This window comes from Schistocerca gregaria, chromosome 5, assembly GCF_023897955.1.
Source record: "Schistocerca gregaria isolate iqSchGreg1 chromosome 5, iqSchGreg1.2, whole genome shotgun sequence".
NCBI classification, from domain to species: domain Eukaryota; kingdom Metazoa; phylum Arthropoda; class Insecta; order Orthoptera; family Acrididae; genus Schistocerca; species Schistocerca gregaria.
In genome coordinates, this window is record NC_064924.1 from 349,194,622 (window position 1) to 349,219,850 (window position 25,229).

The window sequence follows — 25,229 nt, forward strand, 5'->3', positions numbered from 1 at the left end:
CTGCTGAATATTCCATCCCTCGTACTTCCTCTTCCCCACGTCGAGTCCCAGTCCCCTGGTGGGCTACAGCATGCGGCGGCACTATTCGTGCTCTACCACGTGCTTTACGCACCTTCGAACGCCACCTTACGATGGCGAACTGTATAAGTTACAAACGACTCCGTGCACAATGTCGTCGTGTTATCAAAGAAAGCAAAAAGGCTTGCTGGGTGGCTTTCACCAGCTCATTCAACAGTTTTACTCTTTCGGTTGTCTGGGGTGGCCTGCGCCGGCTATCTGGCACCGAGGTCCACTCCCCCATTTCTGGCCTGACTGTAGCGAGTGAAGTCCTTGTGGCCCCTAAGGACGTCGCCAATGCCTTCGGCCGCTTTTTCGCAGAGGTTTAGAGCTCCGCTCATTGCCACCCTGCCTCCTTCCCCCGAAGGCAGAGGAGGCAAGGCCACCTAACTTCCGCTCCTCGAAACATGAAAGTTATAATGCCCCATTCACCATGCGGGAACTCGAAAATGCACTTGCCCGGTCACAGTCCTCCGCTGCAGGGCCTGATTCTATTCATATTCAGATGCTGAAGAACCTTTCTCCTGCGGGTAAAGCTTTTCTTCTTCGTACTTATAATCGCATCTGGATTGCGGGTCATGTTCCCACATGCTGGCGCGAATCTATTACTGTCCCGATTCCTAAGCCAGGAAAGGACAAGCACTTGCCTTCCAGTTATCGACTGATCTCCCTTACCAGCTGTCTCTGTAAGATGATGGAACGAATGGTTAACTCTCGTCTGGTTTAGCTGCTCGAATCTCGACGCCTACTTACCAATGTACAATGTGGATTTCGTAGGCGCCTCTCTGCTATTGACCATCTGGTTACCTTGTCGACCTTCGTTATGAACAACTTCTTGTGGAAGCGCCCGACTGCGGCTGTGTTCTTTGATTTTGAGAAGGCTTAAGACACCTGTTGGAGGGCGGGCATTCTCCGCACCATGCATACATGGGGCCTTCGCGGTCGCCCCCCTCTTTTTATTCGTGCCTTTTTAATGGATCGACAGTTCCGGGTACATGTGGATTCTGTCCTGTCCGACGTCTTTCGCCAGGAGAATGGGGTGCTACAGGGCTCAGTTTTGAGCGTCGCTCTCTTCGTCACAGCGATCAATCCAATAATGGATTGCCTCCCAGTTGATGTATAAGGCTCCCTTTTCGTGGACGATTTTACCATCTATTGCAGCGCGCAGCGTACATGTTTCCTGGAGCGCTGTCTTCAGCGTTCTCTTGACCGTCTTTACTCCTGGAGTGTCGCCAATGGCTTCCGTTTTTCTGCCGAGAAAACGGTCTGTATTAACTTCTGGCGCTACAAAGAGTTTCTCCCACCGTCCTTACGACTCGGCCCCGTTGCTCTCCCATTCGTGGAGACAACAAAATTTTTAGGTCTTACATTTGACAGGAAACTTAGCTGGTCTCCACTTGTCATATTTGGCTGCCGTTGTACCCGTTCTCTTAATGTCCTTCGTGTTCTCAGCAGTATGTCGTGGGGAGTGGATCGAACCGTCCTACTTCGGCTATATCGGTTGATTGCCCGCTCAAAGCTGGATTATGGGAGCTTCGTATACTCCTCTGCACGGCCGTCCATCTTTCGCCACCTCTATACAACATCAGGGTTTAGGTCTTGCGATCGGAGCGTTCTATACTAGTCCCGTCGAGAGTTCATTGCCACTAACCTACCGGCGTGATATACTGCTTTGTCGGTATGCCTGTCGGCTATTGTCAATGCCCGACCACCCGTCTTATCGTTCCTTTTTTGACGACTCTCTCGACCGTCAAAACGGGTTGTATGTCTCTGTCCTGCTACCCCCCCTGGAGTTCGCTTTCGTCGCCTCTTTCAGCACCTTGATTTTTCACTCCCTGCAACATTTAGAGTGGGCGAGAGCCAAACGCTACCTTCGCTCCAGGATCAGGTTTGCGTTCACCTTGACCTCAGCTCGCTTCCAAAGGAGGTTACTCCAGCTTCGGTATACCGCTCCTGGTTTGTCGAACTGCGTTCGAAGTTCATTAATATGATCTTCATTTATACAGATGGCTCTAAGATCAATGATGGTGTCGGGTGTTCTTTTATTGTTGGGGCACACAGTTTCAGATACCAGCTCTATGGCCATTGTTCGGTCTTCACAGCTGAGCTATTTGCTCTCTATCAGGCTGTTCTTTACATCCACCGCCACCGACATTCTGCTTATGTCATCTGCTCTGATTCCCTGAGCGCCATCCAGAGCCTCAGTGATCCGTATCCGGTTCACCCTTTCGTGCACAAGGTCCAACGCTCTCTTTAGCAGCTGGCGGACGACGGTTCTCCGGTTACGTTTATGTGGGCTCCTAGCCATGTCGGTATCCCTGGGAACGAAGCTGCAGATGCCGCAGCCAAGGCTGCGGTCTTCCAACCTCAGACAGCTTCTTGTTGTGTCCCGTCATCTGATTGTAGCAGGGTCATTTGTGGGCGCTGTGGCATGCCGATTGGACTACACTTACGGACAACAAGCTTCGGGCCTTGAAACTTCTTCCCACGGCTTGGACGACCTCTTCACGTCCTTCTCGGTGGGAGGAGGTCGTTTTGGCCCAGTTACGAATTGGACACAGCTGGTTCAGCCATTGCCGTCTGCTTACGGCTACGCTGGTGCCGTTCAGCCCATGTGGGCAATTGCTGACGGTACGCCATATTTTAACGTCCTGTCCGAATTTTAATACACTGCGCGTTGATCTTGGTCTGCCATGTACTCTGGATGCCATTTTAGCGGGTGACCCAGCTGCACGCGTTCTTCGTTTTATCCACTTGACAAACCTGTCTAAGGACATTTGATTATGCTGTTTTTTTTTAATCCTATGCTTGTTAATGTCTTTTATAGTGTTGTCCCTTTTAGTTGCTGTTTTAACCTTGTGCCTCTCAGTGCATTCCTAACTTAGTCTGGGCGCTAATGACCATTGCAGTTGTGCACCCTAAAAAAACAAAAAAATTACTAAATTTCTCTTCCATAGTGTGAGTCATTCGGAGAAGAGCACCTTACCTAGTGTCTCCAACGTGTGCCCTCCTAGTACATTCCATCTTTTCTTTCACGTCGTTCTCTGATGCTAGGGTGCATAGCCAGCATGGTAGCCAGCCCGTGTGGTGGGGTCGATATGTACTCTTTTGGTTGAGCCCCCTGAACACACAGGGATCACACTTCTGATATCTGAGCTGTGACCACCTCATGTAAGCCTAGGAGTGGTTGCTTGTCATCCTGGAGCATCGGTACTCCCGGCAATGACCACAGTGCCAGACGGCCCTTGCTGCGGCTGGGTGGTGCCCATGAGGAGAGCCCCTGATCAGGGTGGGTGGTATCAGGGGAGACACTATGCAAATGAACCACATACGGGTCGAGAACTCTGGCCGTTCTTCTGCAGCCGTCTCTCTGTGAGGAACTGATTCTTCTAGTGCTGCTTCTCCTACCCCTTTGGCTTCCCTTCCATGGTACCCCCTGGGAGGAGGGTCAGGCAGGTGATTTTCAGCTTCCTCCCATGCCCAGTCTTCCACCACGATCCCCCCCCCCCCCCCCTCCCTTGGTTAGTTCCACAGCCGCGAATTCGGATGGATCTCTGCCGAGGTCCGAAAGATTCCATCCCCGTGATGGTGTTCCATTCGTTTTCCGCCGAATTTTATGGGAGTTTCGGGATGCTGTCGTTTTTTACACCAATGGCTCTAAATCTGCTGATCATGTGGTATATGCCTTCACGTCCTCTGATGGAACAGAAAATTATCTGCTGCTACCTATATATGAGTTGTTTACTGTGGAACTGATGGCAATTTCCCAGCCCCTTACCTTTATTAAACAGTCCCAACACAACTGTGTTTTGTTATGTATAGAGGTAATGAGTGGCCTTCTGGCTATTGACTGGTGTTTTTCGCACCATCCCTTGGTCTCTTCCATCCATGACCATCTCGCTGATCTTCACCGTGCTGCTTGTTCTGTTGACTTCCTTTGGGTCCCTGGCCATGTGGGTATCCCAGGTAATGAGCTTGCTGATCGTTTGGCTGGTGGAGCAGTCACTTACCCCCCATTTTCTATAACCCCTCCTGCAGCGGATTTACGGCTTCACATCAAATCCCAATTCGCACAATCATGGGCCAACTCTTGGCAGGCTACCTCCCTGTATAATAAACTTCATGCGATTAAGGTGACACCAGGCCCATGGCGTTCTTCCTTTCGCCTCTCCTGAAAGAACTCGACCACACTGTGTCATCTCCGCATTGACCTTACCAGGCTGACCCATGGTTTTCTTTTGCGTGATGAGCCACCCCCACTTTGTGGTTGTGGAGCCTTCCAGTCAGTAGCCCACATTTTGGTTGAATGCCCACTTCTTTTGGCTCTGCGTGCTAAGTACAGACTCCCCTACACGCTACCTTTGATGTTGGCTGATGATTCTCGGATGGTCAAACTGGTTCTTGGTTTCCTCCAGGAAAGTGGTTTTTATTCTTAGTTTTAAGGTTTTTAATCTCACTTTGGTGTTGGGGCAGGGCGATGAGCGTTGGGGTATCTCCCACTGTAAGCTGTTCGGAGATTCCAGACTCCCCTCCCTGGCCAAGATCCTCCTTTCATCCCCTTTTACTCTGTTTTTATCACTTTTTAGGATTGGTTAGTCTCCTTTTCCCATATGCACTTCTACGTTTTTAAGTAACAGGTGGTCTTGCCTCTACTGCTTCAGAGGTGGGATATTTCCTGCCTCTAGCATTCTGTTTTTACCATTGACGACGTGACTGCACGTCTACATTTTTTAGTCTTTTCCCTTTTTATTGTTCTTACTTTTCTGAGATGTCACTCTATCTGAATGGACCATATTTGAAACAAGAGACTGATGACCTTGCTGTTTGGTCCCTTTAACACCAACCAACCAACTGGCACTGTACATTGACAATTCTTGTATCTGGTGCAGCTCCCACTCTGTAGCGTCTGCTGAGCACCGGCTCGAAGGTGCCATCTGACAGGCCTCTGCATGGGGCCACTATTCATTGCTTCCAGTTTTCTCCCTCCAAAATGGGTATTGTGCATTTTTGTTGTCAATCCACAGTACACCCAGATCCAGAACTTTTTTTAGGCAACCAGCTCCTCAATGTTGTAGCCCAGTCCCGTTTCTTGACCCTTATTTTTTATAACAAACTGATGTGGCTGCCCCACATTTGCCACCTAAAGACTATAGGTAAGAAGAAGCTTAATGCTCTCCACCTCCTGGCCCACACCTCTTGGAGTGAAGACTGTTCCACTCTTCTCCATCTTAACTGTGCCCTGGTCTTGTCCAGACTAGATTATGGTTGTCAGGTGTGTGGCTCAGCAGCTCCTTCCACTTTGAAACTCCTTGACATTGTCTGTCTTCGAGGGGTGTGTCTGGCTAGTGGTGCCTTTTGCACTAGTCCTGTTGATAGTCTCCTCACAGAAGTTTATATTCGCCCTCTACACATCTGATGGAGCCAACTCCTTGTTTCTTACACAATCACTATTCATGAATTCCCTAACCATCCTGTGTACCCTGTGCTCTTTGCTAATGAGGGATGTCTCCCTCCTAACACCCACCCATGGGTGGGATTGCTGGTTGCCATGCGTCTCACTTCCCCTCGTCGGGATCTCCATCTTCACTCACTGGACTGCACCCCATGTCTTTCCTCCCTTACCACCCCCCCCCCCCTCTTCCCCCTTGGATGGTGCCTAGACCATGGATTAGAACCAATCTATTCCAGGGTCTTAAGGTCTCTGTTGCTCCTATGGTTTATCAGCGTCTTTTATGTGCCATTCTTGAAGAGTTCCAGGGTGACACCATCTTTTACACTGATGGTTTTAAGACTATTGATATGGTGGGATACACTTTCACATTTCCTACTGGCTTTGAGCACCATTTATTGCCGTGATCATGTAGTGTGTTCACAGCAGAGCTTCTAGCCATTCACAGGGCCCTGATCTTTGTTTCTCAGGCATCCCTCCACAGTGTCGTAATTTGTTCAGACTCCATGAGCAGCCTTCAGCCTATTGATCGATGCTACTCTCATCATCCTTTGGTCTCTGCTATCCATGAGCTTCTCTCTGCCTGTTTAGTAATCTTTCTCTGCGTCCCAAGTCATGTGGCCATCCCAAGGAATGAATTGGCTGACTGTTTGGTTATAGAAGCAGATACTTCCCCCATTTCCTTTCAAGATTCCAGCTATAGATATGTGGATCTACATCAAATCTCTCTTTGCCCAACAGTGGAATGCCATCTGGAGCGCTACTGGCTCATACTAATAAACTCTTCACAATCAAGGAGTCTACTACAGTTTGGCACTCTTCTTTCCACTCCTCTCAGAAGGAGTCCAAGGTTTCATGCCCTTTACACATTGGTCATACGTGGCTCAACCACTGTTTCCTCCTATGCAACAATCCACCCCAACAATGTGGTTGTCGAGCCAGGCTGACAATGTCTCACATATTGGTGGAATGTCCCCTTCTTTTGGCCCTTAGTGCTATGTATAGTCTTCCTGATTCCTGAAATTTAATATTAGTAGATTATACAGAAATCGTCATACTGATCCTCGGTTTCCTCTGTGAATGTGGTGTTTATTTCCAGATATAAGGTTCTCCTTTAGTCTTGGAGCAGGGGTGATTTGGTTGTCGTTGAGACTTCTTTTATAGTATTCTCAATCTGTGACCTCATGACACCCCCCCATTTTCCAGTATTTAGATTTGGTCTCACCTTTTATGCTTTTACTGTGTGTGTTTTATGTTCATTATTTTATAATTTGACTCTCCTGACTGGATATGTTCACTTTAGCAGACCTTTTTTTCTTCTGTAACTCACTTTGGAATCTCAGGACTGATCACCATTTGGTTCATACCCCTCTCAATCAATCAATCAGTCTGATGGTGTTTGCATATGAGGTCTTGCTACTCACTTCGGACCCTGTGTCAACAAGAAACTATTGATTGCACATATGACCTAGGAGGTAGAGTCTACTGCCCTCAGATGGGGTTGATGTGCAGCTGGCTTGGCTTGTGTTGAGGTGGCAGATAGCTTGTACTAGTGCAGCAATCCAGTGCACCTATCATGGATTGTGTCTTCTTGTTTGGGTGTTCACAAGGAGCTGAACAGTAGCATGTTTCATTGTCAAAATGCATATGAAACCAATAGATGTGGCCATATGTTGTTTGAGCAAGAAGTGTAGACAGCTGGCCAGATGTTTGACTGTTTGGAGGGCTCTACTCTGACAGTTGTGAGTGACATCATACTTGACGGTGTCCATGCTAACTTTGTTTGCTTCAGCTGCTTGCAGTTGCATGTCATGACATGATTTGTGAATGAGGCAGAACTGGTCATTTTTGTCCAAGGAATAGAGCACTGTTGATATAACATGGCTAGAAGTCTCTTCCAAAATTAGTTCTTTCTAATGTCTCATTCTCATACGACCGCATAGGTGGTTGCAGCTGAAGTAGTACCTCCATGATCCAGTGTCCAAGGGTGTGATCTGGCATGAGGTTGGCATCATTGAATGTTTGGAGGCATCTCAAGAGTTGAGAAGGTATCTGAGAGCTATGATGGATGAGCTCTTATGTACTGAATGTGATGTGGAAGGAAACTGTTCGTGCATGGCCTGACCAGACTCCACATGATGATGCAAACTGGTTCAGCAGAACTGTACTCAGTGCAGTATATGTAATGAAATTGCAAAACATTCCACTGTGTCTGTGTGACAGTATGTTGAATGGAATCATACTTGTATGTGAACAGGCTGTATTTATTACCAGTCACCCAGAAGACTGGGAGTCAGAGAACATTGTCAGATATCAGAGGGGAGTTGTCAACACCACCAGCACTTCTCAAAAAAGTTGCTTTCATTTTTCACAAAAAGCAAAGGTTGTTTCTGTTGATGTAAAGCTCTAAACTGAACACGGTATAAGTCACTGTCTTGTAGTTCATAAATTTCCACCATAATAATCAGTACTGTTAAAAGTCCAAAGTTAGTGCACATAAGTGAGCAACACTATACTGCAATATTGTAGAAATGTGTTAAGAAAATAATTCTATATTGAAGCTTAATTAATTTACCTTGAAGTTGGCATCAGCATCTAGGGTTGTTGTCAAGTTGATAACTTTAATGAAAGTAGAAGTTGGTACAAAGCTGTCTTCAGTGGTGACTGAAATATAATTCATTAATTTTTTTAATATAAACTTTTTATTTGCATTTCTTCCAATTTAGTGGACATATAGCAAACATTTGCATAACAAAACTTTGTACATAGAAACATTTTGTTCAGACCATTCATAACAACGTTTAATGAACTGTACTTGAGCACAGTAATAAATACTGATACCAAAATATCAGAGTATATCCAGAACATTTGATAATTCAATTAAATACTATTCACACTTTAATTTTGTATTTGAACAAAATTAGTTCATGTCTTTTACATAGGACACTTCAAAAATATTATGGAAGTAAAATATATTTACAAAAGTGACAAAAATCAACCGTTTTTCAAAAATACAGATGCTGAGCCATGTCATAAAACGAGCACAATAGAAGTTAGTAAATTAAATATTTGACATTTCTTATAAGAGACACTATTTTGATTTTATAAAACAAATTAGAAACAAAGCTGTATTTTATATTTTGTTGTGATATTAATAAAACAATTCTCATAGAATAACATGATGTATAAAAACATCAATATATACTTGACTTGGGGAGGCTTGCGTGCCTCAACGATACAGATAGCCGTACCGTAGGTGCAACAACAACGGAGGGGTATCTGATGAGAGGCCAGACAAACGTATGGTTCCTGAAGAGGGGCAGCAGCCTTTTCGGTAGTTGCAGGGGCAACAGTCTGGATGATTGACTGATCTGGCCTTGTAACACTAACCAAAATGGCCTTGCTGTTCTGGTACTGCGAACGGCTGAAAGCAAGCCGTAATTTTTCCCGAGGGCATGCAGCTTTACTCTATGACTAAGTGATGATAGCATCCTCTTGGGTACAATATTCCAGAGGTAAAATAGTCCCCCATTTGGATCTTCGGGCAGGGACTACTCAAGAGGACATCGTTATCAGGAGAAAGAAAACTGGCGTTCTACGGATCGAAGTGTGGAATGTCATATCCCTCAATCGGGCAGGTAGGTTAGAAAAATTTTAAAAGGAAAATGGATAAGTTAAAGTTAGATACAGTGGGAATTAGCGAAGTTGGGTGGCAGTAGGAACAAGACTTTTGGTCAGGTGAGTACAGGGTTATAAACACAAAATCAAATAGGGGTAATTCAGGGGTAGGTTTAATAATGAATAAAAGAAAAATAGGAGTGCAGGTAAGCTACTACAAACAGCATAGTGAACACATTATTGTGGCCAAGATAGACACGAAGCCCACACCTACTACAATAGTAAAAGTTTATATGCCAACTAGCTGTGCGGATGATCAACAAATTGATGAAATGTATGATGAGATAAAAGAAATTATTCAGGTAGTGAAGGGAGATTAAAATTTAATAGTCAAGGGTGACTGGAATTCGACAGTAGGGAAAGGAAGAGAAGGAAACGTAGTAAGAGAATATGGATTAGGGCTCAGAAATGAAAGTGGAAGCCGCCTAGTAGAATTTTGCACAGAGCATAACTTAATCTTAGCTAACACTTGGTTGAAGAATCAGGAAAGAAGGTTGTATACATGGAAGAACCCTGGAGATACTAAAAGGTTTCAGATACATTATATAATGGTAAGACAGAGATTTAGGAACCAGGTTTTAAATTGTAAGACATTTCCAGGGGCAGGTGTGGACTCTGACCACAATCTATTGGTAGATTAAAACTGAAGAAAATGCAAAAAGGTGTGAACTTAAGGAGATGGGACCTGGGTAAACTGAAAGAACCAGAGGTTGTACAGAGTTTCAGTGAGAGCATAAGGGAACAATTGACAGGAATGTGGGAAAGAAATACAGTAGAAGGAGAATGGGTAGCTTTGAGGAATGAAATAGTGAAGGCAGCAGAGGATGAAGTAGGTAAAAAGATGAGGGCTTGTAGAAATCCTTGGGTAACAGAAGAAATATTGAAGTGGAAGAGGAGGTAGATGAAGATGAAATGGGAGATATGAAACTGCGTGAAGAGTTTGACAGAGCAATGAAAGACCTGAGTCAAAACAAGGCCCCGGGAGTAGACAACATTCCATTAAAATTACTGACGGCCTTGGGAGAGGCAGTCCTGACAAAACTCTACCATCTGGTGAGCAGATGTATGAGACAGGCGAAATTCCCTCAGACTTAAAGAAGAATATAATAATTCCAATCCCAAAGGAAGCAGGTGTTAACAGATGTGAAAATTACCAAACTATTAGTTTAATAAGTCAAAGCTGCAAAATATTAATATGAATTCTTTACGGACGAATGGAAACACTAGTAGAAACTGATCTCGGGGAAGATCAGTTTGGATTCCGTAGAAATTCTAGAACACATAAGGCAATACTGACCTTACGCCTTATCTTAGAAGAAAGATTAAGGAAAGGTAAACCTATGTTTCTAGCATTTGTAGACTTAGAGAAAGCTTTTGACAATGTTGACTGGAATACTCTTTCAAATTCTGAAGGTGGCAGGGGTAAAATAGAGGGAGTGAAAGGCTATTTACAATTTGTACAGAAACCAGATGGCAGTTACAAGAGTCGAGGGACATGAAAGGGACGCAGTTGTTGGGAAGGGAGTGAGACAGGGTTGTAGCTTCTCCCCGATGTTATTCAATCTGTATATTGAGCAAGCAGTGAATGAAACAAAAGAAAAATTCGGAGTAGGTTTTAAAATCCATGGAGAAGAAATAAAGACTTTGAGGTTCGCCGATGAGATCGTAATTCTGTCAGAGACAGCAAAGGACTTGGAAGAGCAGTTAAATGGAATGGACAGTGTCTTGAAGGGAGGATATAAGATGAACACCAACAAAAGCAAAACAAGGATAATGGAATGTAGTCGAATTAAGTCAGGTGATGCTGAGGGAATTAGATTAGGAAATGAGACACTTAAAGTAGTAAAGGAGTATTGCTATTTGGGGAGCAAAATAACTGATGGTCAAAGTAGAGGGGATATAAAATGTAGAATGGCAATGGCAAGGAAAGCGTTTCTGAAGAAGAGAAATTTGTTAACATCGAATATAGATTTATGTATCAGGAAGTCGTTTCTGAAAGTATTTGTTTGGAGTGTAGCTATGTATGGAAGTGAAACATGGACGATAAATAGTTCAAGCAAGAAGAGAACAGAAGCTTTTGAAATGTGGTGCTACAGAAGAATGCTGAAGATTAGATGGGTAGATCACATAACTAATGAGGAGGTATTGAATAGAAATGGGGAGAAGAGGAGTATGTGGCACAACTTGAATAGAAAAAGGGATCAGTTGGTAGGACATGTTTTGAGGCATCAAGGGATCACCAATTTAGTACTGGAGGGCAGCATGGAGGGTAAAAATCATAGAGGGAGACCAAGAGAAGAATACAGCAAGCAGATTCAGAAGGATGTAGGCTGCAGTAGGTACTGGGAGATGAAGAGGCTTACACAGGATAGAGTAGCATGGAGAGCTGCATCAAACCAGTCTCAGGAATGAAGACCACAACAAACAACAACATACTTGACTAACATTATGCATGGCAGAACTTTGCCCAGATTGCTTCAACATTGTGTAAATACTCAAAAACATTAATCAGATACTGCATATATCTGACAACAGGTATAATCATGACTGAAATTAAAATGATATCTTAAGTTTCTGTAATTTGAAAACATTACACAAGACCTTAGTTTACTTGAAGTTTTCCAGCACTACAGTTGCAAGATGGCACCACTGAATATGGGAGGACATGGAGTATGCAGGATAATCTGTAGTAGGTATTAATGTTTGTTGCATGGTCACCTGCATGTAGAGAATCCAGGTGTGCATGCTCATGGTCAAATCATTGTGCCAGAATCAGAAAATGAAAGATATACGAGCCTTATTGCCCAGTAAGAATACATTGAAAAGATGTGTGTGTACACAATGAGAGCTCAGACTGATCTATTACAGAGATAGTCCTGCAGCACAGCTGCATCACCGACAAGAGTTTTAAAATATTACATAATGCAGTTGCTGCATTATAAGTTCTTTACAGCATTATAGAGTGGAAGTATTAAGATATCAGACTCATTAAGAACACAGTTTTTCTCATACTGTTGGGCTATCTACTGAAAACACAAACTGAAATAACATTTTCTACCATAAAAGTACTGTCACTCTGGGAACATTAGAAGCTGTCACTAACATCAGAGTGAGAAGGAAAATGTTGACATTTTCTATCCAATTAAGTCTTGCGAGAGCAGTTTGTCACTGTCTGTGACTCAGTGCCTCTATGGGGGTGAGTAGGAATCTGTCCTTTCAATACCATTGTTATTTTCATTGTTTGATTCTGCACAACAGTTTCCCTCCTCTCCCCTCCCCCCTCCCCTGCCGCCACCACCACCACCACCACCACCAACCCAGTCATTCCCGTCATTAACATTATCTATCACGTCACATTACTCAGTGTCTGTACTTTCATTTCTCAGCTTTCCTGTGTTTGCTTGTCATCTTCCTATCAAACCATGAGTTTTCAAGTAATGCTTAATTTGCAGAGAATGATACAAAGAAGCAATAACCTGAGAAGCAATGCAGCAGCAAATAGTGACAGAGATGAAGAGAGGGCAGTGATTTTAAATGCTGTTGGTGCTAATCAAATCTGTTCAGGTAACAAGAAGCATTTCAGTTGCATATATTATCGTACATTTAGTTTGTCTTATATCAATATTTTAAAGTAACACTTAACATATTTCAGCCTTAATGAATTTTTTCCTGTTTAAAGTAAAATTAATTTTTTTCCAAAGAATAGAAGTTAAGAATCTGGGCAATGACAGTTTTGTATTGTCATTAAAATGTGATATTTCATGAAATCATAAATTTCAGATAATTGCTGCACAATATTTCTGTTTTTACTTGGGTCTCTTGGATACCATAGCATCATTATTATTTTTCTACATCTACATCCATACTCCGCGAGCCACCTGACGGTGTGTGGAGGAGGGTACCCAGAGTACCTCTATTGGTTCTCCCTTCTATTCCAGTCTCGTATTGTTCGTGGGAAGGTGGAGAGACTCCGATCATATAAACAATCCCCTTAGTGGCCTATATCTATTAACTGTCCTCCGTAAAATAGTGAAAAAAGCTTTTACAGCATTCTGCAGAAGGCAGTTGATAAATGTAGGCCACTGATGATGGAATCATGTATACGATTCTAGCTCATTCCCTCGGTGTCAGCTAAGGCCCAAAAATGGTGCATTGAGTCACCAAAACGAACTGAAATATAATAAAATATTATCAAAAAATGGCTGCAGGTGTTTAATTTTATTATGCTTCAGTAATGGAGAAAAAGTGGAGTCCTTAAAGTCCATATATTATGTCGTATTAACAATATAAGGAAAAAATAGATTACTTCTCAATATAAAAGTTTCCTGTGAACCATTTTATATGCAGATTATTTTTACTCCTGGTATTTTAGTTCTCAAATTCACTCTTCATTGCAAATTGCCCTTGTTATTGATCACAAATAAAATTGGGGAGACGATGTATCAACATGTAAGTGTAAGAATCCATTGGTTTCTTAGAGGCTTTTGCAAAACGTTCAGACAGCAACTTTATCCATTATTCTTACTGTATTACATGCATCTCTAGAACAAATATTTCTTTGACTTTACCAGCCTTTCCAAAAAATATTAAACCATAGGACAGGAGTGAGCGAAAAATTCAGTGTATGCTAGCAATATTGTCTGTGGGTCAGCTTAATGAGAGAAATTTCTAAACTTTATTCCTGTTGTGTTTGTGACCCTCTGTTTACCACTATAAAGATAAGATGATTGATAGATAGACAGATATTCAGTGATCACAGGCCCTACAGACCACACACTGCTTCCATCTACTGCCTCCATTCCTTGCTGTTTTGTGCCCAGTTCCACCAGATGTCTTCAGTTCTCTGGGCTGCTAGGACCTTTGCCAGGTCGTCCATCCAGCACTGCCTTGGTCGTCCAATGGGACGTTTGGTGTTTGGTTTCCCCACTATTGCCATCTTTTCCTGTCTCCCATCTGGCATACGGGCTACATGGCCCACCCATTGTATTCTTTTGCACTTTATTTTTGTAACATTGTTGGTTGTTGCGTCAGAAGGTAAATTTCTTCATTTTCCTCCTCCTCCTCCTCCTCCTCCTCCTCCTCCTCCTCCTCCTCCTCCTCCTCCTCCTCCTCCTCCTCCTCCTCCTCCATTCTCCATTATCTAAAACTGGTCCCCATTTCTTCCTCATTACTCTTCTTTCAAATATTAAGTTTTTCCCTTTCTCGCTTAGTCATGCTCCATGTTTTGAACCATACATTACTGCTGGGCATATCACTGTGTTGTAGATTTTCATTTTAGTGGTTACCAAGATCAATTTAGAGCCAAGTGTCTCTCTGAGGGTATGCATATATTTCATTCCCACTGCTATTCTTTCCTAGACGTTAATTTTAATGTAGTTGTCTGTGGTAAACTATGATCCCAAGTATTTGAACTGGTCTACTCTCTTGAACCTCTTGCCATCTATCTCAAGAAATTCTTTCTACTCTTGTCTTCTTCCTAATTGCATGAACTCTGTTTTGTCTCAATTCACATTGAGTCCTACCTTCTGTGCATAATTGTCCATTTTCTGGTACATTTCTTTCAACTCGTGCTTTGATTCACTGAATAGTACTAGATCACCTACATATGTGAGACAATTGAAGTTACTGTCCATCTCTACTCCAGCCCACTCCTGTTGCCTACACTCTTTTATTACTTTCTCTAAGACGAGATTGAACAGAACACATGAGGGAGCATCCCCTTGGGTGAGGTCTGTCTCAATCTCAAATGTTTCTGATGTGGCTCCTTGGAAATGTACTGCTGCCTTTGACCCTTCCATACAAGCTTGCAACATGCTCACTAGCTTCTCAGGGATTCTGAAGTCCCACATTGCAATGCATAGGCTATTCCTATGGATGCTGTCATATGCATGTTAAAAATCAATGAACAGGCTGTAGATATCTTTATCATATTCCCAAGGTTTTTCATGCAATTGTCTTAGTGTGAAAATATGATCTATTGTCAATCGGTTTGATCAAAAGCCAGCCTGGTACTCCTGTGTGTTCTCTATGAATGGTGGCAATTTTCTGAGGACAATGATGGACAGCACCTTATATGTTACATACAAGAAGCTGATTCCTGTGTAGTTACCACAGTCCATTTTGCTTCCCTTCTTGTATATTGGGTGTATTATAGCCAATTTCCATTCTTCTGGCAATGTCTCCTCCTCCCATATCTCTAAGTGTAAGCTCTCACCATCCTCCTTGATTAATTCTGATGTTATTCTGTCCTTCCCTGGGGCTTTGTTGTTTCCGAGTCCATTGATTGCGATTTTCACGCCTTCTTCACTAACTTCCCATTCTTCATCTTTTCTTTCTTCCGTAGTGTTTGCAGGTAATATCTCATCTTGGTCTGGGTGATTCAACAGTTCTGTGAAGTATTCTTTCCTTCTTTCTACAATTGTTTCTTTGTCATTTAACAAGTTGCCGTTCTTATCTCTAATGAAAAAGGTTGGGCTCTGAAATCCACATTTCTGATTTTTTTATGTATTGGAAGATGTGCCTTGAGTTCTTTTACTGGCTTTCTGCCTCAACTTGATCTAGCAAACTGGTTAGATATATTATCTTCTCTTCTCTGCTCTTAAGATTCGCTTTGTCTCCCTTCTGATGTTGATAAAATGTTCCCCTGTCTGCTCATTCTCCCTGTCAGCTAGCCACTTCTCTCTAATCTTCTTTCACTTTTCTGTAGCCTTCTGGCATGTCTCGTTGAACAATTTCCTCTTCTTCATTATCTTCTTTCTTCCCAATATATCCTCTGCTACACTTAGTACTGTGGACTTTATTTCTTTCCACCTTCCCTCCATGTTCTCTCTTGGTTCTAGGGTCTCTAGGATCTCAAAATGGTTTTTGATTTCTATAGCATATTGTTCTTTAATGGCACTTTTTCGTAGTTTCTCAGCATTCAAAGCAGGTTCTAGTGTCCCCTTCTTCTTATGCATATGGGTGAACATGAGTTTAAGCCTGCTCACAATGAGGAAGTGGTCTGACGCACAGTCGGCTCCTCTATACGACCTGACGTCCATTACTCAATGGCTATAGCGCTGGTCGACCAAGATGTGATCTATCTGGTTGGTGGTTCTTCCATCTGGTGAACACTCTGTTCCCTTATGTATTCTCTTGTGTTTGAAGTAATTCTAACTTACTCTCAGGTTCCTTGAGATAGCTAAGGTTATCATTCTCATTGGTGCCATCATGAAAAACTGTGCCTTCCTATAGTTGGTATGTAGAATTATTCTTTTCCTGCTTTTCCATTAAAATCTCCCAGCACTATCCTGATATTTCTAGTTGGTGTGCTCTCAATTGTTTGTTCTAGTTGGTCATAGAACTCTTCCTTTTCCTCATCTGTTTTATCCTCAGTTTGGGCATGAACATTGATGAATGTGACATCTGACATTTGGTTTCAAAGTACTATGCAGGATATTCTCTTGTTAACAGCTTTGAATTCCTTCACTGAATTTGCTGCTTTTTTGTGTATTACAAAACCAGTGCCGAATGCATGTTTATCTACAAGTCTGCCGTACAACAGTGTGTATCCATCCTCTCTGCGAATTCCTTCTCCTAGTCATCTTGTCTCCTGTATCGCCCCCAGTTCCAGTTTATATCGGCTACTTTCTGAGACCATAGTCTGGATGGTTCCTGGTCTATACAGGCTTTGAACATTCCAAGATCCAAAATTAAAATTTCTAAATCATGTGCTGTTTGTCCTTTGCAATTTTCGTATTGCATTGTATCCATCCACGTCAAAGGCAAGTATTTTTTTCGTAACAGAGTTTTTTACAGGACTGGGTTGTTAGCCCAATGGCCAACCCCCCTCCTCTATCCGGGCTTGGGACCGGCAGTGGCTGTTACAAGGCAACTGACCCCAGGCAGAGTTATAAAGATAAGATGGCATCACAGAAAGACCCATAGGTAATTTTCTTGTTCATTTCTACCAGATCAATTTTTGTGAAATTATAAATAAATGTGATTCATGGTGTGGGATCCTGTAGTCATGTCCTAGTTCATGAACCACGGGCAACGTATGAGTGGCCAAGTATGTGGTCCCGACAGTCAGGATACCAGTTACTTTGGAATAAGTCTGGGTATCTCAGACATATTCTGAGTCGTGGTCACCTTTGTGCTCATACGGCAAAGACTACCAAATCCACCGGTTAGTCCCACAACCGTTAGGAGTAAAACTCAATGGGACTCAGGGCAAGTAAGGCTAGCAACCTGCTTCCCCGATACTTTAAATATGATGCTGGCAACAATCAGAGCAAAATGCCTCGGACCTTTGGAGGTGACTGAGTCCCACCTCTAACTGACAAACCAGGAACTCCTAAGATATGACTTGGCAAACAAATGGTAATGAGATGGGGAGCTATTAATATCAATGGGGGCTACTCTGGGAAGAAGGTAGAGCTGGCAGAGGCTGCAAGTAAGATGGAGCTGGACGTTTTAGCTGTAAGGGGTGAGAGAGAAGAAGAAGTGGGAGAATACAAGGTCTACCTGTCAGGAGTCAAAGCAGGTATAGCACAATGGGGTGTAGGGATTTTCATCAGGAAAGAAATGGAACTAGGCATAGTTGCAATAAGGTATGTAAATGAACGACTGATGTGGTAGATTTGACAGTGTCTAGCAAGAACATTAGGACTGTGTCAGTATATTCACATTGTGAAGGGACAGATCAAGATGGATAGTTTTTATGACGCATTCAGTGACGTAGTTGTTAGAGTAATGGACAAGGACAGTGTTTTCATCATGGGTGATTTTAATGCCAGGGTTGGAAATCGAACAGAAGGGTATGAAAAGGTTATGGGTAAATTTGGAGAAGATATGGAGGCCAACAGTAATGGGAAACAATTCTTGGATTTCTGTGCCAGTATGGGCTTAGTAATCACAAACTCCTTTTTTAAACATAAGAACATTCACTGGTGTACTTGGGAAGGCAGGGGAACCAAATCTGTCATTGAGTATATAATAACAGATCAGGAATTCAGGAAGGCTGTGAGGAACACATGTGTATTCAGGGGATTCTTTGATGACAATGATCATTATTTAAACTGCAGTGAAATTGGTATTGTGAGGCCGAAAGTGCAGGAGGTCAGGTCCATGTGGAGGAAGATAAGAGTGGAGAAACTTCAGGATAAGGAAATCAGGCACAAGTACATAACAGTAAGGTACCAGTTAGTTGAATGTAGTCAATTACAGTCATTGGAAAAGGAATGGACAATGTACAGGGACACAGTACTAGAAGTGGCTAAAGAATGTTTTGGAACAGTAGTGTGTAAAAGTAGGATGAATCAAACAGCTTGGTGGAATGACACAGTCAAGGAAGCCTGTAAAAGGAAAAAGGTGTATCAAAAATGGCTACATACTAGAACTCAGACAGAGAAAGTTATGTTGAAGAAAGAAACAAAGCCAAACAGATAATTGCAGCATCCAAGAAGAAATCTTGGGAAGACTTTGGGAACAGGTTGGAGACTATGGGTCAAGCTGCTGGAAAACCATTCTGGAGTGTAATTAGCAGTCTTTGAAAGGGAGGTAAGAAGGAAATGACAAGTATTTTGGACAGGTCTGGAAAACTGCTGGTGAATCCTGTGGATGCCTTGGGCAGATGGAGGGAATATTTTGAGGAGTTGCTGAATGTAGGTGAAAATACGATCGGCAATGTTTCAGATTTCGAGGTAGAATGGGATAGGAATGATGATGGAAATAGGATCACATTTGAGAAAGTGGAAAAAATGGTCAATAGATTGCAGTGCAATAAAGCGGCTGGGGTGGATAAAATTAAAATGGAACTCATGAAATACAGTGGAATGTCAGGTCTTAAATAGCTACACAGGATAACTGAAATGGTGTGGGAGTTGGGACAGGTTCCATCAGACAGGACGAAAGCAGTAATCACACCAATCTTTAAACATGGAAACAGAAAAGATTGTAACAACTACAGAGGCAACTCTTTAATCAGTGTTGTGGGTAAAATCTTCCAGGTATTGTTGAAAGGAAGGTGTGAGTTTTAGTTGAGGACCAATTGGATGAAAATCGGTGTGGGTTTAGGCCTCTTAGAGGTTGTCAGGACCAGATGTTTAGTTTACGGCAAATAATGGAGAAGTGTTATGAGGGGAACAGGGAACTGTATCTATGCTTTATAGATCTAGAAAAGGCATATGACCGGGTTCCTAGGAGGAAGTCATTGTCTGTTCTAAAAGATTATGGAATAGGAGGCAAACTTTTGCAGGCAATTAAAGGTCTTTACATGGATAGTCAGGCAGCAGTTAGTTGATGGTAAATTGAGTTCATGGTTCAGAGTAGTTTCATAGGTAAGACAAGGCTGCAACCTGTCTCCACTGTTGTTCATATTATTTACCGATCATATGTTGAAAACAATAGACTGGCTGGGTGAGATCAAGATATGTGAACACACAATAAGCAGTCTTGCATATGCGGATGACTTAGTTGTGATGGCAGATTCGATTGAAAGTTTGCAAAGTAATATTTCAGAGCTAGATCAGAAATGTAAGGACTATGGTATGAAGATTAGCATCTCCAAAACGAAAGTAATGTCAGTGGCAAAGAAATATAAATGGATTGAGTGCCAAATAGGAGGAACAAAGTTAGAACAGGTGGACGGTTTCAAGTACTTAGGATGCATATTCTCACAGGATGGCAACATAGTGAAAGAACTGGAAGTGAGGTGTAGCAAAGCTAATGCAGTGAGTGCTCAGCTATGATCTACTCTCTTCTGCAAGAAGGAAGTCAGTACCAAGACTAAGTTACCTGTGCATTGTTCAATCTTTCAACCAACTTTGTTGTATGGGAGCAAAAGCTGCGTGGATTCAGGTTACCTTATCAACAAGGTTGAGGTTACGGATATGAAAGTAACTAGGATGATAGCAGGTACTAGCAGATGGGGACAATGGCAGGAGGGTGTCCACAATGAGGAAATCAAAGAAAAAACTGGGAATGAACTCTATAGATGTAGCAGTCAGGATGAACAGGCTTAGATGGTGGGGTCATGTTACACGCATGGGAGAATCAAGGTTACCAAAGAGACTCACGGGTTCAGTAGTAGAGGGTAGGAGGAGTCGGGGCAGACCAAGGAGAAGATAACTGGATTTGGTTAAGAAACTAAAGTGGTTAGATACTCCGTTGTAAACTACTTTATCAAAACAATTTTGAGCCTATATTTAGAAATAAATTGCAACATCCCTGTTTTTCTTGGCGTGATTAAATAATGGTGTGCTTCCACGTATACAGAAGAGTATGACACAAAGCACAACATTAAATCAATTCCTTATTGTGAGTTTTGTAAATGGGTGTTTCTATTAAATATTCAGTCTCCCAGAAAAGATTTGTCACTTGGTAAGTAAGATGATGCAAGTAATGTGTTGCCAAATCTGCACAAAATTCTAATACTGTATTTGAAATGACATCATAGATAGAAGAGTTACTGTTTTTTAGTGACCTCATGATTTTGTGATGTGTCTAATAGATAATTTGGCAAAACTGGTATCTATTGGTAGAGTATGCAATGCCTGTTAAAGTAAATCTAATGAATCTACCTTTGATGGACCATTGTTCATCAGCTACTGTTGGGGAGTGTTCTGTTAGAAAGGTTTTGCATAGTTGCATCTGCATGGGTTTGCAGTTCTTGTTTTTCTCACATTCTGACCACTAGTGCATAGAGTTTATTTATGTGAGCGCAGTAATAGTATTCTTTGTAACTGATTTTGTTGCATGTGAAAAGTCAGTCATTGTAAAGAAAGCCAGTTACGTTAATTAATAAAATAAGTTCATACACAGCTCTATTAATCTCTTTTTAGCAAACCTCCACTATCCACATCAAAATCATTGAATTTAGAGGCCAGTAATTTCAATTGATTATCATTTGCCTTGCTTATTTTATTCATTTCATGCTTAATAGTACTCCTAATTATCTTTGTTTTTGGACTCCTTTTGTGTGTACTACATGGTTGTTGGGTTTTTGATGACCTGTTCAAGAATGTTGCAATACTGCTTGTAATGCCTTTTTAAGTCTTATTAGCAGTAGTCCTCTGTGTTAAAGTTCTCTCCTCCTAACACATGAAACTTTAATCCCATGCATTAACCATTCTTTCTCTCTGCTTCTACTATAATTATCTGACTCATTGAAAAGGAAAACTGGATTCAAAGTGTGGTAAGAATTTTTTTAGGATATGAGTAAATTTCTCATCTACTGTGTGTCTCAATGAATTTCTTGAAATTTTTCATCCTTGATTTGAGAGAGTGAGTCAGCAATTAAGATTCTATGAAATTTACCTTTCCTCCTTAATTAAAGCGGATTTACTGGGGTGCCTGGTTACTCCTGTGTGCCAGTCATAGCCAAATGTACTATATATTATGGTCCTTATACATCTTTTGCAAAAGACAATTCAGTTGAAAAATAATTCATCAATTGTTGTTGCAATATCTCCTATTCTTGTTGGGAATGTTACTGAGGGTGTAAACAAAAACAGGATATCAGTAGCTCTAGAAGCCCTTGATCAAAACTATATACACTAATAATGAATCTCTAAAACTACTGTCTGTCTATATGTGAACACACTAATATCCAAAACAACTAGACAAATTTTCACATGGTTTTCATAGGTAACTTGACAATAAATTTGGTCAGCATAATAACCTTTATTTATTTAAAATTGGCTCACAACACAAAGGTAACCACACATGCTATAACTATGTATGTATGGGTTTAGTGTTGTAAGATTGCTGGATCCAAGTATGTACATTATACCACATGTAATAAGCACTATTTTAGTGTCCAAAGAGCACATATACAGATATATACCTCTCTTGATTCTTGGTACACCTGTTTTCCATTTCACGTGCAACCATAGACTGCTCACAAAGAGCTTGCCAAACAAAGATGTTACCAGCGACTTTGAACCCCCCCCCCCCCCCCCCCCCGTTTTGAGTGTGGAAAACCAACACAAATATGAGGGCATACAAAGCACCAAGGGGGGAGGGGGGGAGGGGGGGAGGGGGGGGAGGGGTTTAAACAGAAGCATTACATTACATCCCATTACATTACATCCCATTACATTACATTACATCCCATTACATTACATTACATCCCATTACATTACATTACATCCCATTACATTACATTACATCCCATTACATTACATTACATTACATCCCATTACATTACATTACATCCCATTACATTACATTACATTAGTAAAGCCAGCGAGGGCGTCCGGATGGTCAGGGTGAATCCTCGTACAGCAGTGAAGGAGTCCAGGGACACATCTAGAACACCCAGTGTGCACGTCCGGGATAATGTTCCGCTGGCACTGTGAAAATTTTCTAAGTCCAAGCTACTGCAAATACTATATAAGCGAGCGAGAGCTGCACAGAGGCTCATTCACGCTGCTGCTGCTGCTGCTCAGGCAACTGCATTGAAAGCCACCACAATGCCTTACAGGAGAATTTGTCGCCGTTGACGGACCTTGTGTTTTCTGTGGTTGTAGACTTAATTTTAGTATTGACATTAATGATACTTTTGATCATTGTGATGGTTGGCTCACTGTAGCCATTGTACATGGAGGTACTGGAGTTCCTAACGTACCTGTTTTGTGGATTGTGAGAAGCCAGAGTAGCGAACCTGAATGCCTGTAGTGGTATGAAGAACTTTCAACATTGATGGGGTCAGTACCAACAGTCAAGGGGACAGATTGGAGAAGGTGAATGTGGGTCAAGTTGTCATTGGGGAAGGTGGCTTGTTTGTAAAATACAAACACGTTACCATGATGCACAACAAAAAACACTTTTGAACTACAAATGATATCATTGTTGACTTTAATGACGACTTCTGTATAAGGGTTTACAGAATCTCCCCATGAGTCATTGTCGGCAATGCCACATGTTCCGAGGCTGACCCCTGATATGTCACTAAATCCTAACAGTAGAGAGGTGAGGGGTGGGGATGCCAGTAGGAGGGGGCAGTCATCACATGCATCACTCTGTAGGGGGATGTCACACACACCTGTAGCCCTTTCACATGACTGGGAGTAGGTAACGTCACACATGCAGGAATGGTTGTCACTCACCCGCAGACCATTGGGAGACTGTTTGTGCACAGCAGGTGTAGCAGAAGTTGGGGGCTGACTGGGTGGGGTATAGGGCAGTTCTCCCAGAGACGATGCCAGTTTGAGGTGGCAGACAGATACAGTTTGAGTTGTGCCGTTAATGAGCACTTTGAACATGTTGTTACGCTTCAATATGACTCTGTGCAGGCCTGAGTATGGAGGGCTGAGTTCCGGTCAGATGGTATCACCATAGGCCATGACGTGATAGCATGCCGCCAAGTGCTTATGCAGGAATGTGGGAGGAAGTGAGTGCAACTGAAGAGGGAGCATGCAAATGTTAGGGATTAGCTCCTTAATATGCCTGACAAATGTCAAGTCGCAGATTAGGTCCGGAGGGAGTGAAGGCTCGACTAGCTCTGCTGGGAATGTGAGGGGTTCTCTGTATAGTACTTCTGCCAGAAATGTGCCAAGCTCCTCTTTGTATGTGGCCTGAATGCCTAACATTGCCCATGGTAAGGTGTCAGCTCACTCACCTCCATGGCACATCAGTGAAGATTTAAGCATTCACTGCCAGCATTCGATAAGCCTTTTCCTTGGGGGGGGGGGGGGGGGGGGGGGGGTGTATGCTGTTGTCCTAGTTAGTTTCACCCCACATAGTTCACAAAGCTGCTGCAAGTGGGTGGACTCAAACTGGCAGCCCTGGTCAATGGTGATAAAAGCTGGGCAGCTGAAGCACAAGATCCAAATTAATAAATGGGCAAGGGCCACTGCATCAGCTGTGATAGTAGTGAGGTAGAATTACCTCTACCCAGTGGATAAACCTGTCAATGGCGGAGAGTATTTAACTAAAGTGGACTGAGGGGGTGAGGGCCAGACGATATCAATGTATTTATGTTGAAATCTTCTTTTTGTCACATCGAATGTACCCTTGGCGAACTGCATGACATCCTACTTTTGCATGTTGACAAGCCACACATGATCACTCCCAACTGAAACATTGTTTTATCACCCCAGGTCAAATGAAGCAGGGCATGCAGAGATAGCAGGATGTTGTAAACCTGGTCTGCAATCTTCAGTTTAGCATCCAGTGGGGCCGAAGTTAAATGGAGAAGGTGAATTTGAACTTTCTATGGAAGTTTGGGCAACCAGATGGTCCAAAGTGTAGTGTCCGGCATATGATGCGTCTCAATCATATAGCAGAGATGATGCCAGAGATACGAGAAGGATCTGGAATTCAGCAACTCATGACTGATGATTAGGCAGATAGCTTCCTCTGTAGATCTGGATAGGGGCTTGAAGATGGTGCATTGGGCAAACGCATATTTGTCCAAATAGGGAGGCAAAGCCACAATATCACAGATCAGGTCTGGTTCATCATGGAAGTGACATAGTACGCAAAGGAATTTAGAGTTGTCAGCAATGCCGTGTAGCTGTAGGATATGGTTGACAAAGGCAAACCATGTGAGTGGGTGGTCCTTGCAAAGGGGTGGTAGCTTACGCCAGTGAATGGGAGAGTCTTGGTGTAACTGTTTGTCAGAAACTGTCACTCCCTGTCCATAGCTCTCCAGCGTAACTGGCTCGGGTGCAGTAGCTGTGTGTGAGGATGATATCCGATGAGCATCAACAAAAGCAAGACAATGTTAATGGAATGTAGTCAAATAAAATCAGGCGATTGCGAGGGAATTAGATTACGAAATGAGACACTTAAAGTAATAGATGAGTTTAGCTATTTGGGAAGCAAAATAACTGCGGATTGTCAAAATAGGATATAGAAAGTAGAATGCCTGTGACAAAGAAAGCAATCATCATTGCCGTCGCTCGCTCATTGGTTGCCGTCGCTCGCTCATTGGTTGCCGTCGCTCGCTCATTGGTTGCCGTCGCTCGCTTCGCTCGCTCATATTTCTGATCTAGCTCTGAAATATTACTTTGCAAACTTTCAATCGAATCTGTCATCACAACTAAGTCATCCGCATATG

The 25,229-nt window shown here is 42.6% G+C and overlaps 1 protein-coding gene across 2 annotated transcripts in view; it reads left to right on the top strand.

The window, feature by feature from the left end:
• The window catches only part of LOC126272987 (anillin-like), a 151,104-nt gene that overhangs the window by 20,092 nt on the left and 105,783 nt on the right, over window positions 1–25,229 (top strand). For both annotated transcript variants that reach the window (XM_049976336.1, XM_049976337.1), the window contains exon 2: window positions 12,637–12,748. In XM_049976336.1, the coding sequence (XP_049832293.1) occupies window positions 12,637–12,748 (112 nt within the window). The remainder of the gene's footprint in view (window positions 1–12,636; window positions 12,749–25,229) is intronic.